At 44.1% G+C, this 17,860-nt stretch overlaps 1 protein-coding gene across 4 annotated transcripts in view; it reads left to right on the top strand.

The window, feature by feature from the left end:
• znf423 (zinc finger protein 423) overlaps window positions 1-17,860 on the top strand; it is a 138,110-nt gene that overhangs the window by 17,525 nt on the left and 102,725 nt on the right. For all 4 annotated transcript variants that reach the window (XM_034587713.1, XM_034587712.1, XM_034587711.1 and 1 more), the window contains exons 2-3: window positions 4,634-4,696; window positions 17,661-17,840. In XM_034587713.1, coding sequence (XP_034443604.1) covers window positions 4,634-4,696; window positions 17,661-17,840 — 243 coding nt within the window. The remainder of the gene's footprint in view (window positions 1-4,633; window positions 4,697-17,660; window positions 17,841-17,860) is intronic.

Genomic DNA, 17,860 nt, shown 5'->3' with positions numbered 1-17,860 from the left:
ACTTTGAATTAAAGACATGTTTAACATTAGTTTAAGGTTAGATCTAGGTTAAGGTTAGGTTAAGGTTACGTTTAGGCTAAGGCTAAGGTATGGTAAGGATAGGGTTACGGTCATTGTTAGGTTGGTTAGATTTAAATAATGTTTGCCTTTCCCCCAAATAACAGTGAAAACGATGGTGGAGGTCGCTGATAAAACTTGTTGGCAGATTGTTCAGTTGTTCGTAGTTTCCCTGGATGAGATGAGACTGGTGAGGTTGCATCAAATAGAAGAACTGGTAAATTATAGCAATGTAAATAAAACTGAGTCTGTATCGGCTCTCTTGAGGCAACACAGATAAAAACATGGAGTCTTAAGTTAGGGTCACTTAAAAGGACCAAGTGCAAGAGGAGCTAATTAGAAATAATCAATTATCTGAGCACCAACAACGGACATGAAGAATGTTTAGTTAGCATACGTGGTTGAAAGTGGAGTGGCCTTAGACTCGATGCTATCTGTGCTTAAACGAACTGTATATTTCGTCGGTGCATGTGTGAAGTTCTGGGCTGTTAATTGGCTTATTGTGCCACATTTCTCTAACCAGAGGCCTGAGTGTGAAGGGAGGTGAGATGCACTGTAGGCGGAACAGAGACGGAGCAGCACACAAGTGGAAAAGCTCGTTAATTGGAAAAACCTTGAATGTTGTATATTTTAATCACACAGACACGAATCCTTCTCCACTTATTCCAATGTCCACATACGCAGGTCTCTCTCTCTATAGTAGTTTCCCTAATGGTTTACACTACCTACAGGTTTACACACACCTGCAGACACACACCTGCAGACACACTAACACTTGAATGATCCTTACTTTTGCTCAGTATCGGTACCGTATGTGTAAGCATGCTCAACCCTTCCCACTCAGCCGGGCTCATCCACTCCCCCCCCCAACCCCCCGGTGCGTGCAGGGTTCACAGTAACGGTGTGTGTGTCTCTGAGGGGGCTGAGAGGACTCTGGGAGTCTAAATAAAGCCGCGTGTGCTTGGTTAATGAAACATGCTGTATTCCCCAAAGTCTCATCAAGGAAAATGGGCTTTTATTAGTGGCAGAGTTGCAGAGCACATCTAGGTCTTTTCTAACATCCCAAACTCGTCTTAAATACCCAAACAACATTGTTTTAACAGGCAAAGAAGAAGTACAGAGAGTCGCTGTCATAACAAGATGAGTGGAGCCCTGTTCAAGCAGAGTGTGGACACAGCGGGGGGGTATTGCTTTTCAGAAACTGAAAACTTCGGCTGCGAGGTTTTATAACGAAGATGAGAAGCAGCAATGGTGTTAAAGTAAAAGTCGGCCCATCTTCTCCAGGACTAACGATGAGGTGGAACTGTCACTGGAAGTCACAGCTGGAAGTCGACTTGTTACTGATGAGACCCAATCAGGACCAGATCGTCTCTCCCTGTTCATACATCACAGGATGGACAGGCATAGTTTTCAATCTGAAACAGGGAACATTTACAAACCTCTTTGTTTTAACTTCTCAGAAACTCCTTAGTCGTGTGGACGGCAGGCGTCAATGTCGCAGCCCTGATGTGTTTTAGAGATAAAATGTGGAATCTGGAGTGTGGATAACTGAACGAGTCGGGACCCGATGAGTCTAATTTTTTTATGGTGCACGTGCATCAAAAACATCAGGCTCAGGTCGGGCTTAGACCCCAAAAAAACGGATACCTCTCGGGTGTAGGTTGGGTTTGGCTAAGTTTCTCTCAGGCTCGAACAGGAAATTGTGGCCCAAGCCTCCCTCTTGTGTGGATGTAGCCTGATTACGATCTTTGTCCGTATCAGGTCTCAGGTTGTCATGAACTCCTTATTCCGCCCTTACTTTACTTATAAATGCTGCATAGAGTTGTACACACTGTTGTATTCCATGTTGCTCAGGTAGCGCAGGTATCGCCCAGGTCTTAAAGTCCTTCAATCCAACTCGTAGTTCAGTTATGTTTTCATCTGCTGTAAGTGTTTCGGTGGAAAACCCCTTTTTATTATTTTGCTCAGAGGAAACACTTTGTTTTCCTTCTTGTTTTCTCTTCCCATACCTTCTCTCGTCTCTTTCTGTCTGCTGTCTTTGGCTGACCTGCTACTCATGGTGGGAGGTCTCTATCCACGCTGGGTTCTGTTCAGCCTTGGAGTCAAAATCCTGTGTGAGTGTCTGTCTCGAGTGCATACGTCTGTGCTCGCTGTTTGTCCAGGGATCCATTAGTCCGTTATTAGCACACCGTGCTCCACATCGGGCCCCTCAGAAGCGGAGCAGCTCCAGCCCCTGATATTTCTGTATAGTCCTGATCCAGGTTTGTTTCTCCAGTCATTCTGAATAGCAGATTTCTGCAGTAGACATTCATGAAAACACTTCACATCCACAGCAAGATGCTGCTTATTACATTTATTCTGTTTCTTCGGCTGCAGCCTGGCACTAAAATGAGTCAACTCATGTTTTCACTCCTGAAAGTCTGAACCAAGGCTCATATCCTTGTTTCATTATTTACATTTGATTGGTTTAGTTTTGGTTTTAACATCGGAATGTTGTCGTTTGACACATGTACGTCCTGTTGTTGACATGTGGGCTGCGTCTACGTATCCCTGAGATTGATTGGTTTGTTGACGGGCGTGTGTTTGACGTCGTGTTGATGATTGCACTCACTAACTCCTTTTGAATAAAGTGCAATTGATTTTCAATTTGAAAGGAGAAAACGAACGAGCAGGTTCACGTCGTTATTTCATTGCCACTGTAAGATCATAACAAACCGAACCCTGGTTCCGTTTGATCTGGACTGAGACGACCTTTCACATGTTATTTTGGTTTGGTAACAAGGTTGGGGCGAAACTGCCCTCGATCTGCTTCTAGATCCAAATCTAAAATCAGGTTAATTTAAGGTTTAAATGTGTTTTTGATTGTGTCTCAGATTCTTTTTCCTGTTTAACGGGGTTGTTCTGCCTTAAAGCACCTCTGTGTGTGTGTGTACATGCACTCGCTGGGCACATCCAGATATAGGGTCAGTTTATGTTCTGTCACTTTTTTACTACTCTGACCGGCTGGTTGGAGTATTTTATGAATCTGTGGATCATCTGGGATTTTTAGACAAACTGGTTTGAAAGGCCGCAGTAACTCGCTCTTTACGACGCTCTCAGAATGAACGACACGTTCAGACTGATGGGACACAACAGCACAAGCCGACGTCACCCGTACGGTTTGTTTTTCTGTTCAAAGGTGGCGTTCACTGATTTATAACTTCTTGTTTTCACTTGAGCTTTTGTCGCAGCTCAAGTGTGAGGATGGGCGGGGGCGGGGGGGGGGGGGGGTCCGGAGGGAGCTGGTGAGGATGTGGAGCGAGGAACATGAGCAGCGGTGTGGAGAGTTCGAGGGGTGGAGGTCGCTGGAGAGAGCAGGATGAGAACAAGGGGGTTTTTAAATGATCCGAGACGGAGGTGCAGTGAGGGAAAAGTGAGGAATCGTGTGTTGGTGGTGGTGGTGGTGGGGGGGGGCGAACAGGAAACCCCATTGTGTGGTGGCTCTAGACATTTCCTGTTTGTGTGCCAGCTGTACTTCCCTCCTTCCTGTTATACCCAGGAAGTCAGTGTCACATTCCAGCTCTGATCAACTCTGTGTGTGTGAGAGGTCTCAGGACATTGTCGTCGTCACTACCTGCATGTTTGTTGCTGCCCTATTTTAGGAGTGAACTGATGAAGAAAGTTACATTTAGATGGATTTAGATGCTTTGTGACTTTATGTTACCCTGGTTGTGTCTTGTGGGGAATGTCTGAGCTTTAAAATGATGGAAACTATTAGACTCATTATGGTAAAATGGACTTTTCCAGTCATATCGACCACTCGAAGCTCTTTACAGCTCATGTCACATTCACCCACTGTTCATACAACACTTCTATACACAGCACTTTACCTATTACACATCATTTTGGTGCCCAAGGACACTTCAGAATGTGCAGGTAGAGAGGGTGGTCCACTGTACAGGAGGTTGGTGGTTTGATCCCCGGCTTCTCCAGTCCCCCAAAGTGTCCTTGGTGAAGATACCGAACCCCAGATTGATGCCAGAAGTGTGTGATAGGGAAAGCACTGTGTATTGAATGAATGTGATTTCTGTAAAGCCATGGCTGCCACTATAAAAAGAGATCTAGTCTATTTTTTAGTTATTAAGTTTTGGGAAATAAAAATATAGATTTAGTGCTGCCCACAAAGAACTATGGTATCGGATTTACAATGTAGACGACTCTGACTCTGTAAGAAGATATTAGCTCTGCAACTAACGAGTACATTTATGAGGGATTAATACTTTTCTATGAAATGTTAAAGATGAGTGGAAAAGCTTGTTACAACTTCCTGAATCATCATCATGTATCTGACTAACAATTAAGGTGTTGATTACATTTAATTGCTCAATTGATTTTCTCAGTTTAGCCCATTTTTTGGTCTTGGGCTTTTGGTCTTGGCTCTGATCCTTGGTCCTGGTCCTGGTCTTGGTCTTGATCTGTCATATCTGATCGACTGTATAAAAATAATGTGACTCCTTTGCTTGATAATGTAGAATATATTCCAGACCTCTGTTTTTCATTTGTCGTTCTCTCTCTGTCCCTCTTCCTCTCTCCTCAGCGGTAGAAGAAGGGGAGTCTTCAGAGTGTGGAGGCACCTGGGATGAATCAACTGTCCAGACAGGTTAGTACACACACACACACACACACACACACACACACACACACACACACACACACACACACAGATATTGTAGTAGAGTTCCAGCCAGCTGTCAGATCCACAACAGAGGCTCGAGGTTTGTGCGTCTCCCTAACACACAAACACAACGCACAAAAATTTGTAATATCAATTCCACATGGTCCATAATGTCCTGCTCGGGGGGATATCTAGAAGAAGAGAGAGCAAAGATGGAGAAATGAAGTGAATGTTGAAGGAAGGAGGATGAAGGGATCGGTGAAAGTCAGGGAACATCATAAGAGGAGCCTTGAAAAGAGAGAGAACGAATTAGAGGGAGATATGGAAAGAGACGGAGCCGGTCTCAGGAGTCACAGTGAATGGAAAAAGAGATGACAAAGGGGAAATGGAGAGGGAAAGATGGGTGGAAGGGGGGACAAGAGAGGGATTTGTGTGCTTTTTCACTACTGTCTGTGGTCCGCTGATGTCTGGGGAGGAAGTCGGAGAGATAGCGGGGCTTTTCTTCTCTTTTTATTCTTTTCTTGGATTTTTGTTTTTCTTTCTTTGTGGTTTCTACCAAACCAACTTCTCCATTTCTTTCTCTCCCCGTCCTCGCCCCTCCTCCGTCTGCTGCTCACTCCTGTTTCCAGCTGGAGACGGAAAATTGAAATTGTCGTGGCTCTGCCTTTTTGCCTTTTATTGAAAAAGAACAAGCAGCTGCTCTCTGAGGTCCGTGTATGAAATGAGAAATAATATAAATTTTGAGTCCAGACAGAAGGATGAGGAGTATATTGATCTGCTCAGGTGGATTAAAAAAAAGTTTCTTTACAGCTGCAGTGACCAGATAGATATAATCCAAAGTAATATTACAAGTATTACGTTTACTATCATAGAAGAGCAAGAAAACAAATAAGTTTAGAATCTAGGAGCATTTCTTAATTGCTGTTTGCTTCAAAAACACTTTAATGATTCACTGGTTAACAAATCGATATTGTTTCTGTTGATCGACTTATCATTATTGCTCCATGACTTAAAGTATCAGTAGTAATGGAAATACAGCATCATCATTATTATTGGATTTAGTATTTGGTGGAATGAGTCAAAGATTCAGGGGTGATCAGCTGGGTTCATATTTCCACCCTGCCACTACAACGCTGCTGACCGTTTACTCACTGTTGTCATTTGTCGAGATAAAGTTCCAGAACCAGGCCAATAAATGGTCTGACTGCTTTAGGTGTTTGTCAGCTGTAGCTAGTTTTCTCTGCTCGTGTTTGCAGCCTATCAGCGAACACTTAAACACTTCCTCTGACTTGATCCCAGCAGGGAAATAGGATACTGCTGAATGTGGTAAATATGCAGTTATCTCTCTCCCTCTCTCTCTCTACCTCTCCTGCCCCGTCTCTCATTTAGCTCTACAGGGACAGAAGTACAGGAAAGTTTGACCCTTGGGGTGTCGATGACGTGCTGAACCTTCCCATCCTTGCCCCCCCCCCCCCCTCGCCTTTAAACCTGTGCTAACGCTCCTCCAGGGGCTGCTGTGCGGGTCTGTGTGTGTGTGTGTGTGTGTGTGTGTGTGGGTAGGTGTGTGTGCGTGTTAAGGGGGGTGCTGACTGAGGTCCTGTGTGGCGCACTAGAACTGCTGTGTGTGTCAGTTCCTGCAGGAAGCTTGAGTCCCAGGACACACACACACACACACACACACACACACACACACACACACACACACACACACACACACACACACACACACTCCGATAAAAACATACTGTCTCATATTCCCTTACTCAGCCTCTCTTCCAATTTGGATTTTACCACCAATTCCCTGTCCCAGCATCCTCTGCAACACTTTTTCTCTCGTTCGCTGCACGTTCGTCTCTTTCTTCTTTCCACCAAAAAAATCTCAGTTTCACTTTGCATGTCACTCTCTCTCCGCTTCGTTTCTTCCGTCCCTTCCATCCTCGCTACTAAGTTTTAGTTTTAAAACTCATCACTTTGAGTTTTTTGAGTTTAGAAGTTTGGAAACGCTGCCGGCCAGGTTTTCAGTTTGAAAGCTCCGGGGCTGCGTTGTCGTATGAACGGGCAAAAAACGGAGATGTTGGGAAGTGACGCAGTTCCCCACCATCTTGTCGGCCCAAGAAAAGAAATCCCTCATTTTACCTTTCCCCATTTTTATTCCTCATTCTTAGTATTTTCTAAGCCCCCAAACTGCAGAGTTGACAATCTGCTTCCTGTTTACACTGGCACATGCCCAGTGGAAGTGAATGGTCACGTTTTCAGGTGTTATTTTCCATTCATGTGGTGTCGCAGTTATTGCAAAAAAAATTGCCCCAGACTTGGAAAATTCACGGGAACGACACATCAAGTCGGAACAAAATTCACAACTCTGGAAATAGGACCTTCTGAGGAGCACTTGAATGCACAGTTGGTATATGGATGGTGCTAAAACACCGTCGAGAGAGATTGTGTAAGTGTTGCTGTAGCCAGCGAGAGAAAGAAGAAAGAAAATTAAAAGTAAAAAGACCTGGTTTCCATCTCTCTCTGGGTGAAGGTGTTGTCGGGGAGAGAAAGGAGAAATGTTACCGTCCCAACCTGCTGTTTAATTCACAGTCTTTGCACCCCTCCTCTGTCTCTCCCTCTTAGTCTCTCTTTCGTTTTCTCTGGAAAAATGTGTGTTGAGTTTGGAAAGACCCGCAGGAGGGAAGGCGGAGGGAGGTGGGAGGGCGACACGCAGGGAATAGGACTGAGCCAACCTATCCTCCCCTCTTACTCTCCTCCTACTCCTTTTCTCTCCGCGGCCTCACTGCCCCAGAGAGGAGCCCTCGAAAGGCTGAAGGTGCCCTCGCACCCTCGTCTTCCTCCTTCCCCCTGCCCCCGCTGCTCCTCAGTGGGACAGAAAAACAACTTGTTATCTTCCTCCCTCGTTTTCTCTCCTGCTCCCTCGCTCCCCCAGTATGCAGGGAGAAGAAGAAGAGAGCAGTTGCCAGGAATAGGGAGAGGGAATGAGAAGGGGAGCGAGGGGAAGGGCAGGTAGCAGCGGAGTTGCCCTGTTTACAAGAGTCGTATACAAGAGTCTGTTCATCGTATGTTGAGTCTCGTGTCGGAGAACAAACCTTGAAGAGGTGAGACTTGGGCAGGAGAGCTCTTCAGAGGCCAGTGTGTCTGTGGCTGTAATGAAATCATCGTTCTCTAGAGGTTTCCTTTCCTCAATTCTTGTCTGACAGTCTGCTGTGGACAACACACACACACACACACACACACACACACACACACACACGGACTGTTTCTCTTGGACAACACACACAGAGTCACATACTGAAAGAGCCAGTGAGTCATCATGGAAAAGGTTTGTCAGGTCCCCAAGCTGAAACCGAGAAACCGAGACCTACTGCGTTATTGTTATTCACAGTTTAAGACGTGTGTGTGTGTGTGTCTGTGTGTGCACGCTTATGGGTGTGTGGGGGACACACAGGCATGACCGGCCGGTCAGAAAGTTGCCTCCACCTATCAGATGACAGAACACATCAGTACAGAGGAGATCAACTCGGGTTTAACGTTCCTGCTGCTTTTAAATTCAAATCCCCTCGAAACTCAAAAAAACGTAAAAATATGTGAATTGCATTTTCACCCCAATTCACAAATATAACACTGCACTCCAGTGTGTAAGTGTGCGCTTGTGTGTGTATATGTGTGTGTATATATGTGTGTGTGCACTTGTCATTTACTGTCTTGGGAGTATTTGCCGTTTTGAGAAATGTCAGCAGAGAGGTATTTCCTCCAGTGCCATGACCCAGAATCCTTCGCAGCAGAGGAACAAACCTACATGTTCTGCATGGATGTGGTTGAGTGCGATGCAGGCACAACAGTGATGTGCTACTTTAAGCATCTGGTGACATCACCGAAGGCTTTTGTGTTCGGGAGCAGAGGTGCAAAGTCAGATTGACATTTGATCCTGTGTTAATGGGTTTTTACAAATATTACCTTCGTCATGAAGCTTGTGTCTTTAGCTCTGTCCTTTTGGTTCTATTGTCCATTTAGTCTTCAGGGCAAGAACTGTCATTAAATTGACGTGGAACTGAATCGGGGGGGTTTTAGTGTTTTTTAATTTTCCGCAGTTTCTCAGGGAATTATTTACTGCAGGTCACTTTTACAGTTTCAGAAAGAAAACTCCAAGCAGCATCAACACAGGCCAAGAAAACAGCCCATTCCAAACAAGCAGGTTTAGAACGAACACTGCACGAGAAGTAAATTAGCAAATTAAATGAATCGAACCTTAACTTCTTAGCTAAACTCGCTCAATCTATAAGTTGAGTGTGAGCAATGTGCGGAAGTCAAACGTATAAACCGTGTTACATCGGAGGAGGAGGAGTGAGGAGGAGGAGACATTATCACTGTTCACTTTCTTTATGATGGCCAGATCTGAGATAAACAGGACACTGCACACCCCCCCCCCCCCCCCCCCCCCCCCCCTCTTCCCCTCTTGCTTCCTTTCTCTCTCTTTTCCAATCCCTCTCTCCCTCTCCCACCGCTCTACCCTCTGGAGGTCCATAATGTAGTTTTAATTTCCCCAAGGCAGCAGCAGGAAAACAGTTCCTGTGTATGTGTGTGTGCGTGTGAACCATTATTGCCTGCTTGTGACACTGCACAGTGCGTCTGTGTTTCTGTCTGTATTGCAGCATTTAAGCCCTTTGTGTTTTTTTGTGCCATCTTTGTGTGTTTGTGCGCCGGAAAAATTTGTGTGTGTGTGTGTGTGTGTGTGTGTGTGTGTGTGTGTGTGTGTGTGTGTGTGTGTGTGTGTGTGTGTGTGTGTGTGTGTGTGTGTGTGTGTGTGTGTGTGTGTGTGTGTGTGTGTGTGTGTGTGTGTGTGTGTGTGTCCTTTCTGATGCTTTCCATGACGTGAATGGCTCTTTCATCAGCCTGTTTCCAGAGACTGGTGTTGGGTGCTGCTCTCCCCTGCCGCAGTATGTCCCAGGGGTGTGTGTGTCTGTGTGCGACTGGTACTCTGTGGCGCAGATCTCCTCCTGAGGGGCTGTGGCTTGTATTGTGAACAAACACACACACATATATGGGAAGGTGCGTGTGTGATGGGGAGAGAACATGAGGTAGAGGGAAGGGGATGTGGATAGATGACACACACACACACACACACACACTGGGTGAGAGGGGAGTCATTCTCCTGAGAGGGAGAGCAGGGCTGTGTTGTGGTGTCCAGCTGCACCTGTTCAGTGTGTGTCTGTGTGTGTGAGAGTGTGTGTCAGTGCCAAACGTGTCTACCATTCTTTCTCTCTCCATATCTATTAACATTTTGAGCTCAGATAGGTCGGACAGTTACTGCTGTGTGTGTGTGTGTTTATACTAAAAAACATATTATATTAATTGTAACGCCAATACAACAGAATATACACAACGAACCACATCTACACTCACATTTACTTATTAGATATATCAAACAGTGTTTATTAAGGCCGTGTTCATTGCAGGGTTGTGAGTTTTGGCTGAGCGTCCCTCATACAGACTGAGTTGTAGACGGATGCATGAGAGGAAGTTTGTTCTCCACGAACCAAAAATAAGAGTTGAAATTGCAGTGAAGCAGAATATCGGCCTGTAATCATTATGACATGTCACAGTGGAAGAAACACGGGTGTGAATAATACAATTAACAGCTGAATGTTATTGAGCTGCTCCCGTCTCAGGCTCCTGGTGTCGTGCTCACTGGTTCACCGGCACATTGTCCCGGCCCAGTGGGACGCTGGTGGAGAACAGAGCCATTGTTGGTGTTTGTAACATCTGTGCTTCTCCTCCATGACGGATGGAAAATGTCTGCTGCGATTTTAAAGATTAAAGAACTGTTAATAGACCAGTGTCTTCTGATCGATGAACAATGGAAGAGCCCTTTCTATCTGTGCCTGGTGGAACCTGAAACGCCTGGAACATGTAAGATACAGATGTTTGAACCTGGTTTATATCTGCACATGTTTACTTTTCATCTGTTCCTGAAGAAAGTGATTTGACACCATTTTCACCCTGATTTGTGAGACGCTCGACTCATTTTAGAGTTTATGTAGACAAAGCGTAGACATAACAGGTCACATGATGCATCGTATGGACAGAAAACATGGAGGCCAGGCTGGTCGAGCTGTGGTCTGTCATCTGTTAGATGTTTGCTCCTCGTTCTATATATTGGGGTCTCCTGTTTTATGTTTTGGAAGACAAAATATACAGTAAAGGTTGTTTGTTTCTTCCTTGTTCGCATTGTGAAAGCAGAAAGAAACCCTATTTTTGTCAGTAGCCAGATGGATTCAGATAACACAAGGTCTGAGCACATACATCTTGAGCTTTGGCTTCACCTCACAGACCATTTACTTGTACAATGTGAGTTTAAAAATGCGTATGGCTGACTCGAGAACGACCATCACACGGAATTGTTGCGAGTGGCTGTAAAGTACCTTCCTGCGATGTGAAGCGGGGCCAATATTGTGTGAATTTTCCAGGTTCAGACCCGGTTCTCTCTGCCCAGTTGGCACCTCATGTGATGCAGGTCCGATTCTAACCCGGTGGCTGGTTCCTCAGCCCTGCGGAAGGTGGCGGTGGTGGTGCCCGGCCAGGTGTCTGTGAGTCCTGGACCGGAGCGCAGAGCGGCGTGGAGCAGAATGAAAGCCTTGTGCCGAGACTGTTTGGTTTCTAAACATTCTGCTGGAAGCTCCACACACACTCTCCACCGCCCCCCCCCCACCTTTTGAAGCCTGTTTTAGGCACACGCAGACATGGATGTGTGCGTGCATGTTTTATGCATGCTTGGCCGGCAGATACTATATATCTCTCCGAGCTGTGGAGTGTGTCCCAGACACGCCACAGTACCAGCTCCCGGCTGCCAAATCTGTCACTTGAATAACTACTTTACCTTTTGCAGCATTACTGTATGTTTTATTCTCCTTTAACTCTCCCAGCAGCTCTGGCACTCTCTTTTAGTACACTTCTATCACCCTGGGGCAGTTCAGGAACACTTCCCAGAGTTCATTAGTCCCCTAGTTTTCTTCCCACAGGATATACAGTGATGTACGGTGGTCATGCTGACTGTGTGTGTTTGATTTTTCGGTGTTCCAGTTTGTGTCTCCGCTAGCTTGTCTTGGCAACTGCTGCCGACGCTGCAACGAAAACCACCAGTCAGACAGTGGGATGGAGTGAATCCACATTGAGTGCACTTGGATCCAGTGTTGAGGGTTTTCTGCTCACTTTATATCCCTGTTTTACTGGGAGAGGGGGGAGAGGGAGCAGAATCTGTTTTTGTCCGCGTGTCTTTCTCTGTTCTGTGCAGTTTGTGTATGGCTTATCATCATTTAGCCCACTAATTACCTCAATGAACTCATTTTAACAGAGAACACACACACACACACGCACATTCTCTTCTGTGAGCCTAACGAGTGGTGATTAGTGGGTCTCAGTTAGGCGTGGTTAGGCTGTGTAACATCATTCTGCACTGTGGACTCTGCTAATTCACTTCCCTTTATCTAATTACCCAGGGTGCGCACAAACACACACATGATACGCACACGCATTCACCAGTTCATTGCACACACACACACACACACACACACACACACACACACACACACACACACACACACACACACACACACACACACGCACACACACCACCTGCATATATCTTTCCAGCAGATATGCAAAGTGACCTCATTATTACCGAGGTATCCCTTTTATTTATTTATATTTTTATCTGTTATTAAAAAGCCCATTGTCCCCGGGTTAGTGAGGCTGGTGGTTACAGCCCAGAATATTGCTTATTACCTTTCCTCAGGAGACGCACGGTGTAAAAACATCTTTCACATGCACACCTGATGTTGCAGGATGTCTCACACACACACACACACACACACACACACACACACACACACACACACACACACACACACACACACACACAGGCCTGCACATGAAAAGTGTCTTAAAAGTTGCATGAGCCAGTTTAATGTGACGGTCCTGTATTGATCTTTACACTAAGCTCTTACAGTTGAGCAATCATGGTGGAAGAGTTAAAACAAATTTATTGATCAATTTAATTTGATGCTTTAGGTTGAGTTAATATCTTTGGATGCAAAACTGTTTTTACATTTTAACATGTAATATAGAGTCTTTATAGATGAGTGCTCGCAAAGTCAATTAAATTATTGCAATATAATTTTCATACAATAGAACAAATTCCAAAGGCAATTTGGTTTCATGCATTTAAAAGAAAAAAGATACAGACGTTTGAAGTTTAGTTGTGTTGAGCTGAAAGTCAAATTTCTTACAAAATGCTAAATTTCTTTAAAAAATATTAAAAGTTATAATATATTAATACAATCTAATCATACAATGAGAGCATGCAGGGAGTGAGGGATGGAACCAGCAGATGAAGGAGCTGCAGAAAGTTTGTAAGATGTGTTTTATAGACACTGAGGAAGTTGCCGTCTGTTTGCTTTATGCATCTCGATACAATCCTTATGCAATGTGAGAGCGCGGTGAGATGCTGAAACCGAACTGATCGACCTCACGTTTGTAAATTGTTTAGCTGTTAATCAAGAGTTTGTCATTGATTCTCTGTTTGAAACCACAACTTTCACTCAGGAGCACAAATATGTCTTATTAATCGTGATATTATCTTGATTTAATGTTTTGGCCATATCATGAAGCCTTGTTAAAGATGTTTTACATTCAACAAACACACAAACGTCATTGACTTCTAAATACTAGATCTCTATTCGACTGTAGAAAGGTTTGAACAATTCCAACAAAACCTTTTTTCTGCACATAATCGTCCCTTTTCTTCCTCTTAGACCCAAACAATGGGGTTCAATTGGAGTCTCCAGCACCAGGAACACTGCTGCGTTTCTATCCCACCAGCTAGTTAATTTCATTTAAATGCATTCACTGTGCATCCCAGGTGTGATTCAGTCCCTCATTACATGGCTAGAATAAAAATCATCAGGGCTCCTGTGACTGGAGGACGAGGAGGAGACCGCTCTGAAATCTGGGCTTTCAGGTGGAAATTAGAAAATGTTATTGTTCCTGTTGCTGCGGCTTTTATGTCGTCGTTAAATTAGTGTTTTCTATTGTTGAACTGAAGGACTTGATTCTGATTTATCGTGCCCCTGTGTGGATGACGTAAGAATAAAACAGGGTGCCTGTGTTCGGGATCGGAGGGTTTGTGTTTGTGTGTGCGTGTGTTTGTGTGTGCGTGTCTTTTTTGTGTGTTTGTGTGAGAGAATGTGCTATGTTATTCCTGGCATAGGGACAGTCTGTGACTCAGAGATAATGGTTCTCTGTAGAGCGAGTGTGTGCGTGTGCGTGCGTGTGTGTCTAGGAGTGACTATAGCCATATCCCGCTGATGGGTGTGTGTTTGTCCGTGTGTGTGCACGTGAAAGAAAGACTGCGTGTGTATGGTGCACACATACTATTTGCTAGGGACCACTGTTGTACTATTCAATCAATACCCCAGCACACACACACACACACACACACACACACACACACACACACACACACACACACACACACACACACACACCCACCCCTCTGCACCCTAAGCACCCATGGGAGTTGCCTGCTTTCATTAAGTAGGCCTGCTGCTTCTCTCTGGTGTGGTGGGGGTTGGGGTATTAAAGAGAAAGAAGATTTGACGAAGTTTTGAAAGAATTAAAACAAAAAGAATTAAGGGATAAAGATGAACGTGTGATTAATAAAGATTATTTTCCGTTTAGGCTAAACATGGTTTAGGCTTGATGTGTAAACTACTTGCATCATATCTGCATTTTTAGCTGGTTTCAAAAAGTTTTTGTTTCTCCGTTTGTAGACGACTGAATGAGTGACAAATCTGTCATGTTCATTTGGACTTAGTTCTAAAACTAGTAAAGATTATACAAACTACTGTTTCTCTATTGAATCCAGGTTATCCCAGCTACACATTGGTAGTAGTTACAGGTTTCTAGCCCTATTTGGTTCCGTACAGCGGTTGAAAAGAATTCAAAAAATCCATTAATCCCCCAAAGATTTTTTTTAATCAAGATCCGTGAATTCTTCCTTGGGAATTGGTGAAAATATCCAAAAATCACATTATCTTGCAATGTCAAAGAAAGTGACTTCTTATCCACCAAACTTTAACGGGTTTTTTCTTCTTGCCCCACATCCCAGCCTTCTACCAAGATACGTAGAAATCCATTCATAGAAATGTTGTGTAATCCTGCCGTCAAACACACAAACCAATGGACAGGAGTCAAAACTTTTGTGAACCACTTTTTGGCTTAAAGTCTTTCAGGCCTTGATCTGCACCGCGTCATTGAGTTTAAATACTTGGATCAGACTGTTTATTCAAGTTAATGTGCAACAGAACAACAAAATAAACAAAATATTGTTTCTATTTGAAAACTGCGCCACACGACTGCACATATTCACATTCCTGCACACACACACACACACTCACAGTATATTTACACTAATCAGTGTATGTGTACATTTATTTACATGTACAGTTACTGTGTCTGTTTGCATCTGCACCCGTGTGTGTGTGTGTGTATGTATGCAATGTGCAGTGTGTATGTGAGCGTGCATGAGTATGTGCGTGTGCTCTGTCAGCCGAGGGGCAGCTCTCTCTCCCTGGCCAGACGGTGCTCTCACCACTGGACAGATGGCCAACACCCTCCCTCTCCTCTTCCCCATCCCTTCATCCATCCCTCCTTCTCTCCCTCCATCACTGTCTTCCTCTTCCTGCAGCCCCCTGAACACCTCATCACCTCAATCCCCCGTTCCCCACCTCCCAGCATCCCTCTGTCCCTCTTTCCCATCACACCTCTCGCATAATAAACGAGGCTGAGATGGAGCCCGTGCCCCTCGCTCTAATCTGCCTCTCGTTCTTTGCTCACGAAACACAGCTTCTCTCCAAAACTCGAAGACGAAGCTCTTGTGTCCTTTTTGCTTTTTGTTAAATGATCAGCAGTGGAATGATATCCAGATTTCGACCTGCACACGGCTTTGTTTTGACTCCTTCTCCTTCTAATATCAAAATTGTATAAATAAAGTGCAGAGAATCGAAAAATGAAAATACAGAAATACATCTGTTCTTTCTACTCACATAAAATGATGCTTGAAGCTCCCAGTGGATGGAACTGAATTATAGAGCTTAATCCTGTTTGACCTGCGACTGCACTCAGTCAAAGAAATGTATTTTTTATTAAACATAATGAAGGTGATTGATTTTCTGTAATGGCCGACCACTTCAAGTTTAATAACAGGGATTTAACTTCGCTGAGCCACGCACGTATACGTGTGCACGTGGTAAAATCAAGCCACTGCAATGAATCCTCTGTAAACCCAGTGTTGTTCCTCTGTTCAATCAACTCTGTTTGTCATTATGAAGACTTTAATTAGTCATCATGTTGTTTTGAATCCCTTTATTGTACTATTTTTATTTTTACTTTGTACTTCCATGTTTTTTGGATTTACAGTTAAATTGGATTAATAACTGGATGTTAGTTTAAGGTTAAATGATTTGAATTGAATTTTGCACAAATACAAATTAAGGACACAAAAAAAACATGCAGCCAACAACAAAAACATACATTAAAAGCAAATTAAAAGCAGGGTTGGTTGTTTTGAGATGAGAAAATAAAGATGACATGAAGGAAAGAGGTCATGATGTAAAGAAAGAAGAAGAAAAATAGGAGGATTATTCCAATCAGAGGGAGATTTGGGTTTGAATGATCTATGTCTGATTTATTTGAGAAATTCTTGGGACAAAGAAACAAACTTATCGATCCAAAAAGGACAATTAAAATATATTTTTTTGAAAATGAACAGAATCCAGTGAAATACCCTTCTTGATTTGTGCTACAACCAATTAAATGATTGGAACATAACAGAGTTCAGACGCCTGAGATTTGAGACGGAGGACGGTGGATTCCTGCTGCAGACATACGTCAATGCAAGAACAAGTTTCCTTCATCTCTGGAGGCATTTAAGTTCAGTTCCCCTCATACCTCCTTTCTTTTAACCATCTTTCCTCCAGACTTTGTTTTGTCTTTTCCTCTTCCCTTCATCTCTACCCTGCCTCCTTCTTCTGGCTCTCCTCTCCTCTCCTCTCCAGCCAGTGTCTTCAGTGTCAGTCCTGTTGGATCCTCAGCGTTTATAATGTGATAATAAGGTGTGAAAATGGAGACACAATGGAGCAGTGAGGATTGGGCCGACGCAGCCTTCCACTGGTCCCCTCACACACTGCCAGTGTGCGACCAGGACACACACGTTCACACACGTTCTCACACATTCACACACACGTCGACTGTGTTCATCATGTTCATCACGTTCGTTTCTGCAGGTAAAAACAAGTTTATAAAATCTTTATCGATGGAGGAATTTCAATTAGATCCTGCTGAAATATTGAGAGTATGACCTCAGGCTGGCGTCAGGAAAACTAGAGACGACAACTGATTTGTGTGAAACAAGTTCAGGGGTAAAAAAAATCAGTGAGGCCCGAAAATCAGCGAGAGCAGCGTCCTCCCTTTTATGACTGAATACTCAAGATAAACATTTTAAAGGAGATATATTCTGCTCAGTTTTGTAATTTGAATTAGTGTTCATCTTCAGAAAACATAACTCTCGTCCCACTGTCCATTGCTGCAGCTCCTCTTCTCAGCCTCTGTCTCTAACACTTGGTTTTAGCTCCTGTCTGTTGATAAAGCCTAATCTGCTCTGATCTCCTGCTCTGGTGTGATTGGTCAATGGCTTTGATCAATTGGATTTCTGTTGGGGAGAGAAGTCCCTTAAGACTTTGGGCTTTTTAACGTTGCTACCCGTTTACATACATAAATCTATATAACACACCAGAGGAAAGAAAAACAATAAATGTCTCTTTTAATGAACTCTTCCATTGAGTGTAATGATTATCGTTGTTTATATGTTTGCTGGTTGTGTGTGTGTCCTCAGAAGTCCCAGCCTCTGACCGAGAGTCCGAGCCTAAGGAAGGCCACGGCACAGGCGCTGAAGACGGAGAACCGGACGACGACGACCTGGACGACGAGTCCATCTTCACCTGTGACAACTGTCAGCAGGACTTCGAGTGTCTGGCCGAGCTCAGTGACCACAGAACCAACCACTGCCCAGCCGGTAAGATTATTAACATCCAC

The sequence above is a fragment of the Hippoglossus hippoglossus genome, chromosome 6 (assembly GCF_009819705.1).
Source record: "Hippoglossus hippoglossus isolate fHipHip1 chromosome 6, fHipHip1.pri, whole genome shotgun sequence".
NCBI lineage: Eukaryota > Metazoa > Chordata > Actinopteri > Pleuronectiformes > Pleuronectidae > Hippoglossus > Hippoglossus hippoglossus.
This window is presented reverse-complemented; position numbering and strand designations above follow the sequence as displayed.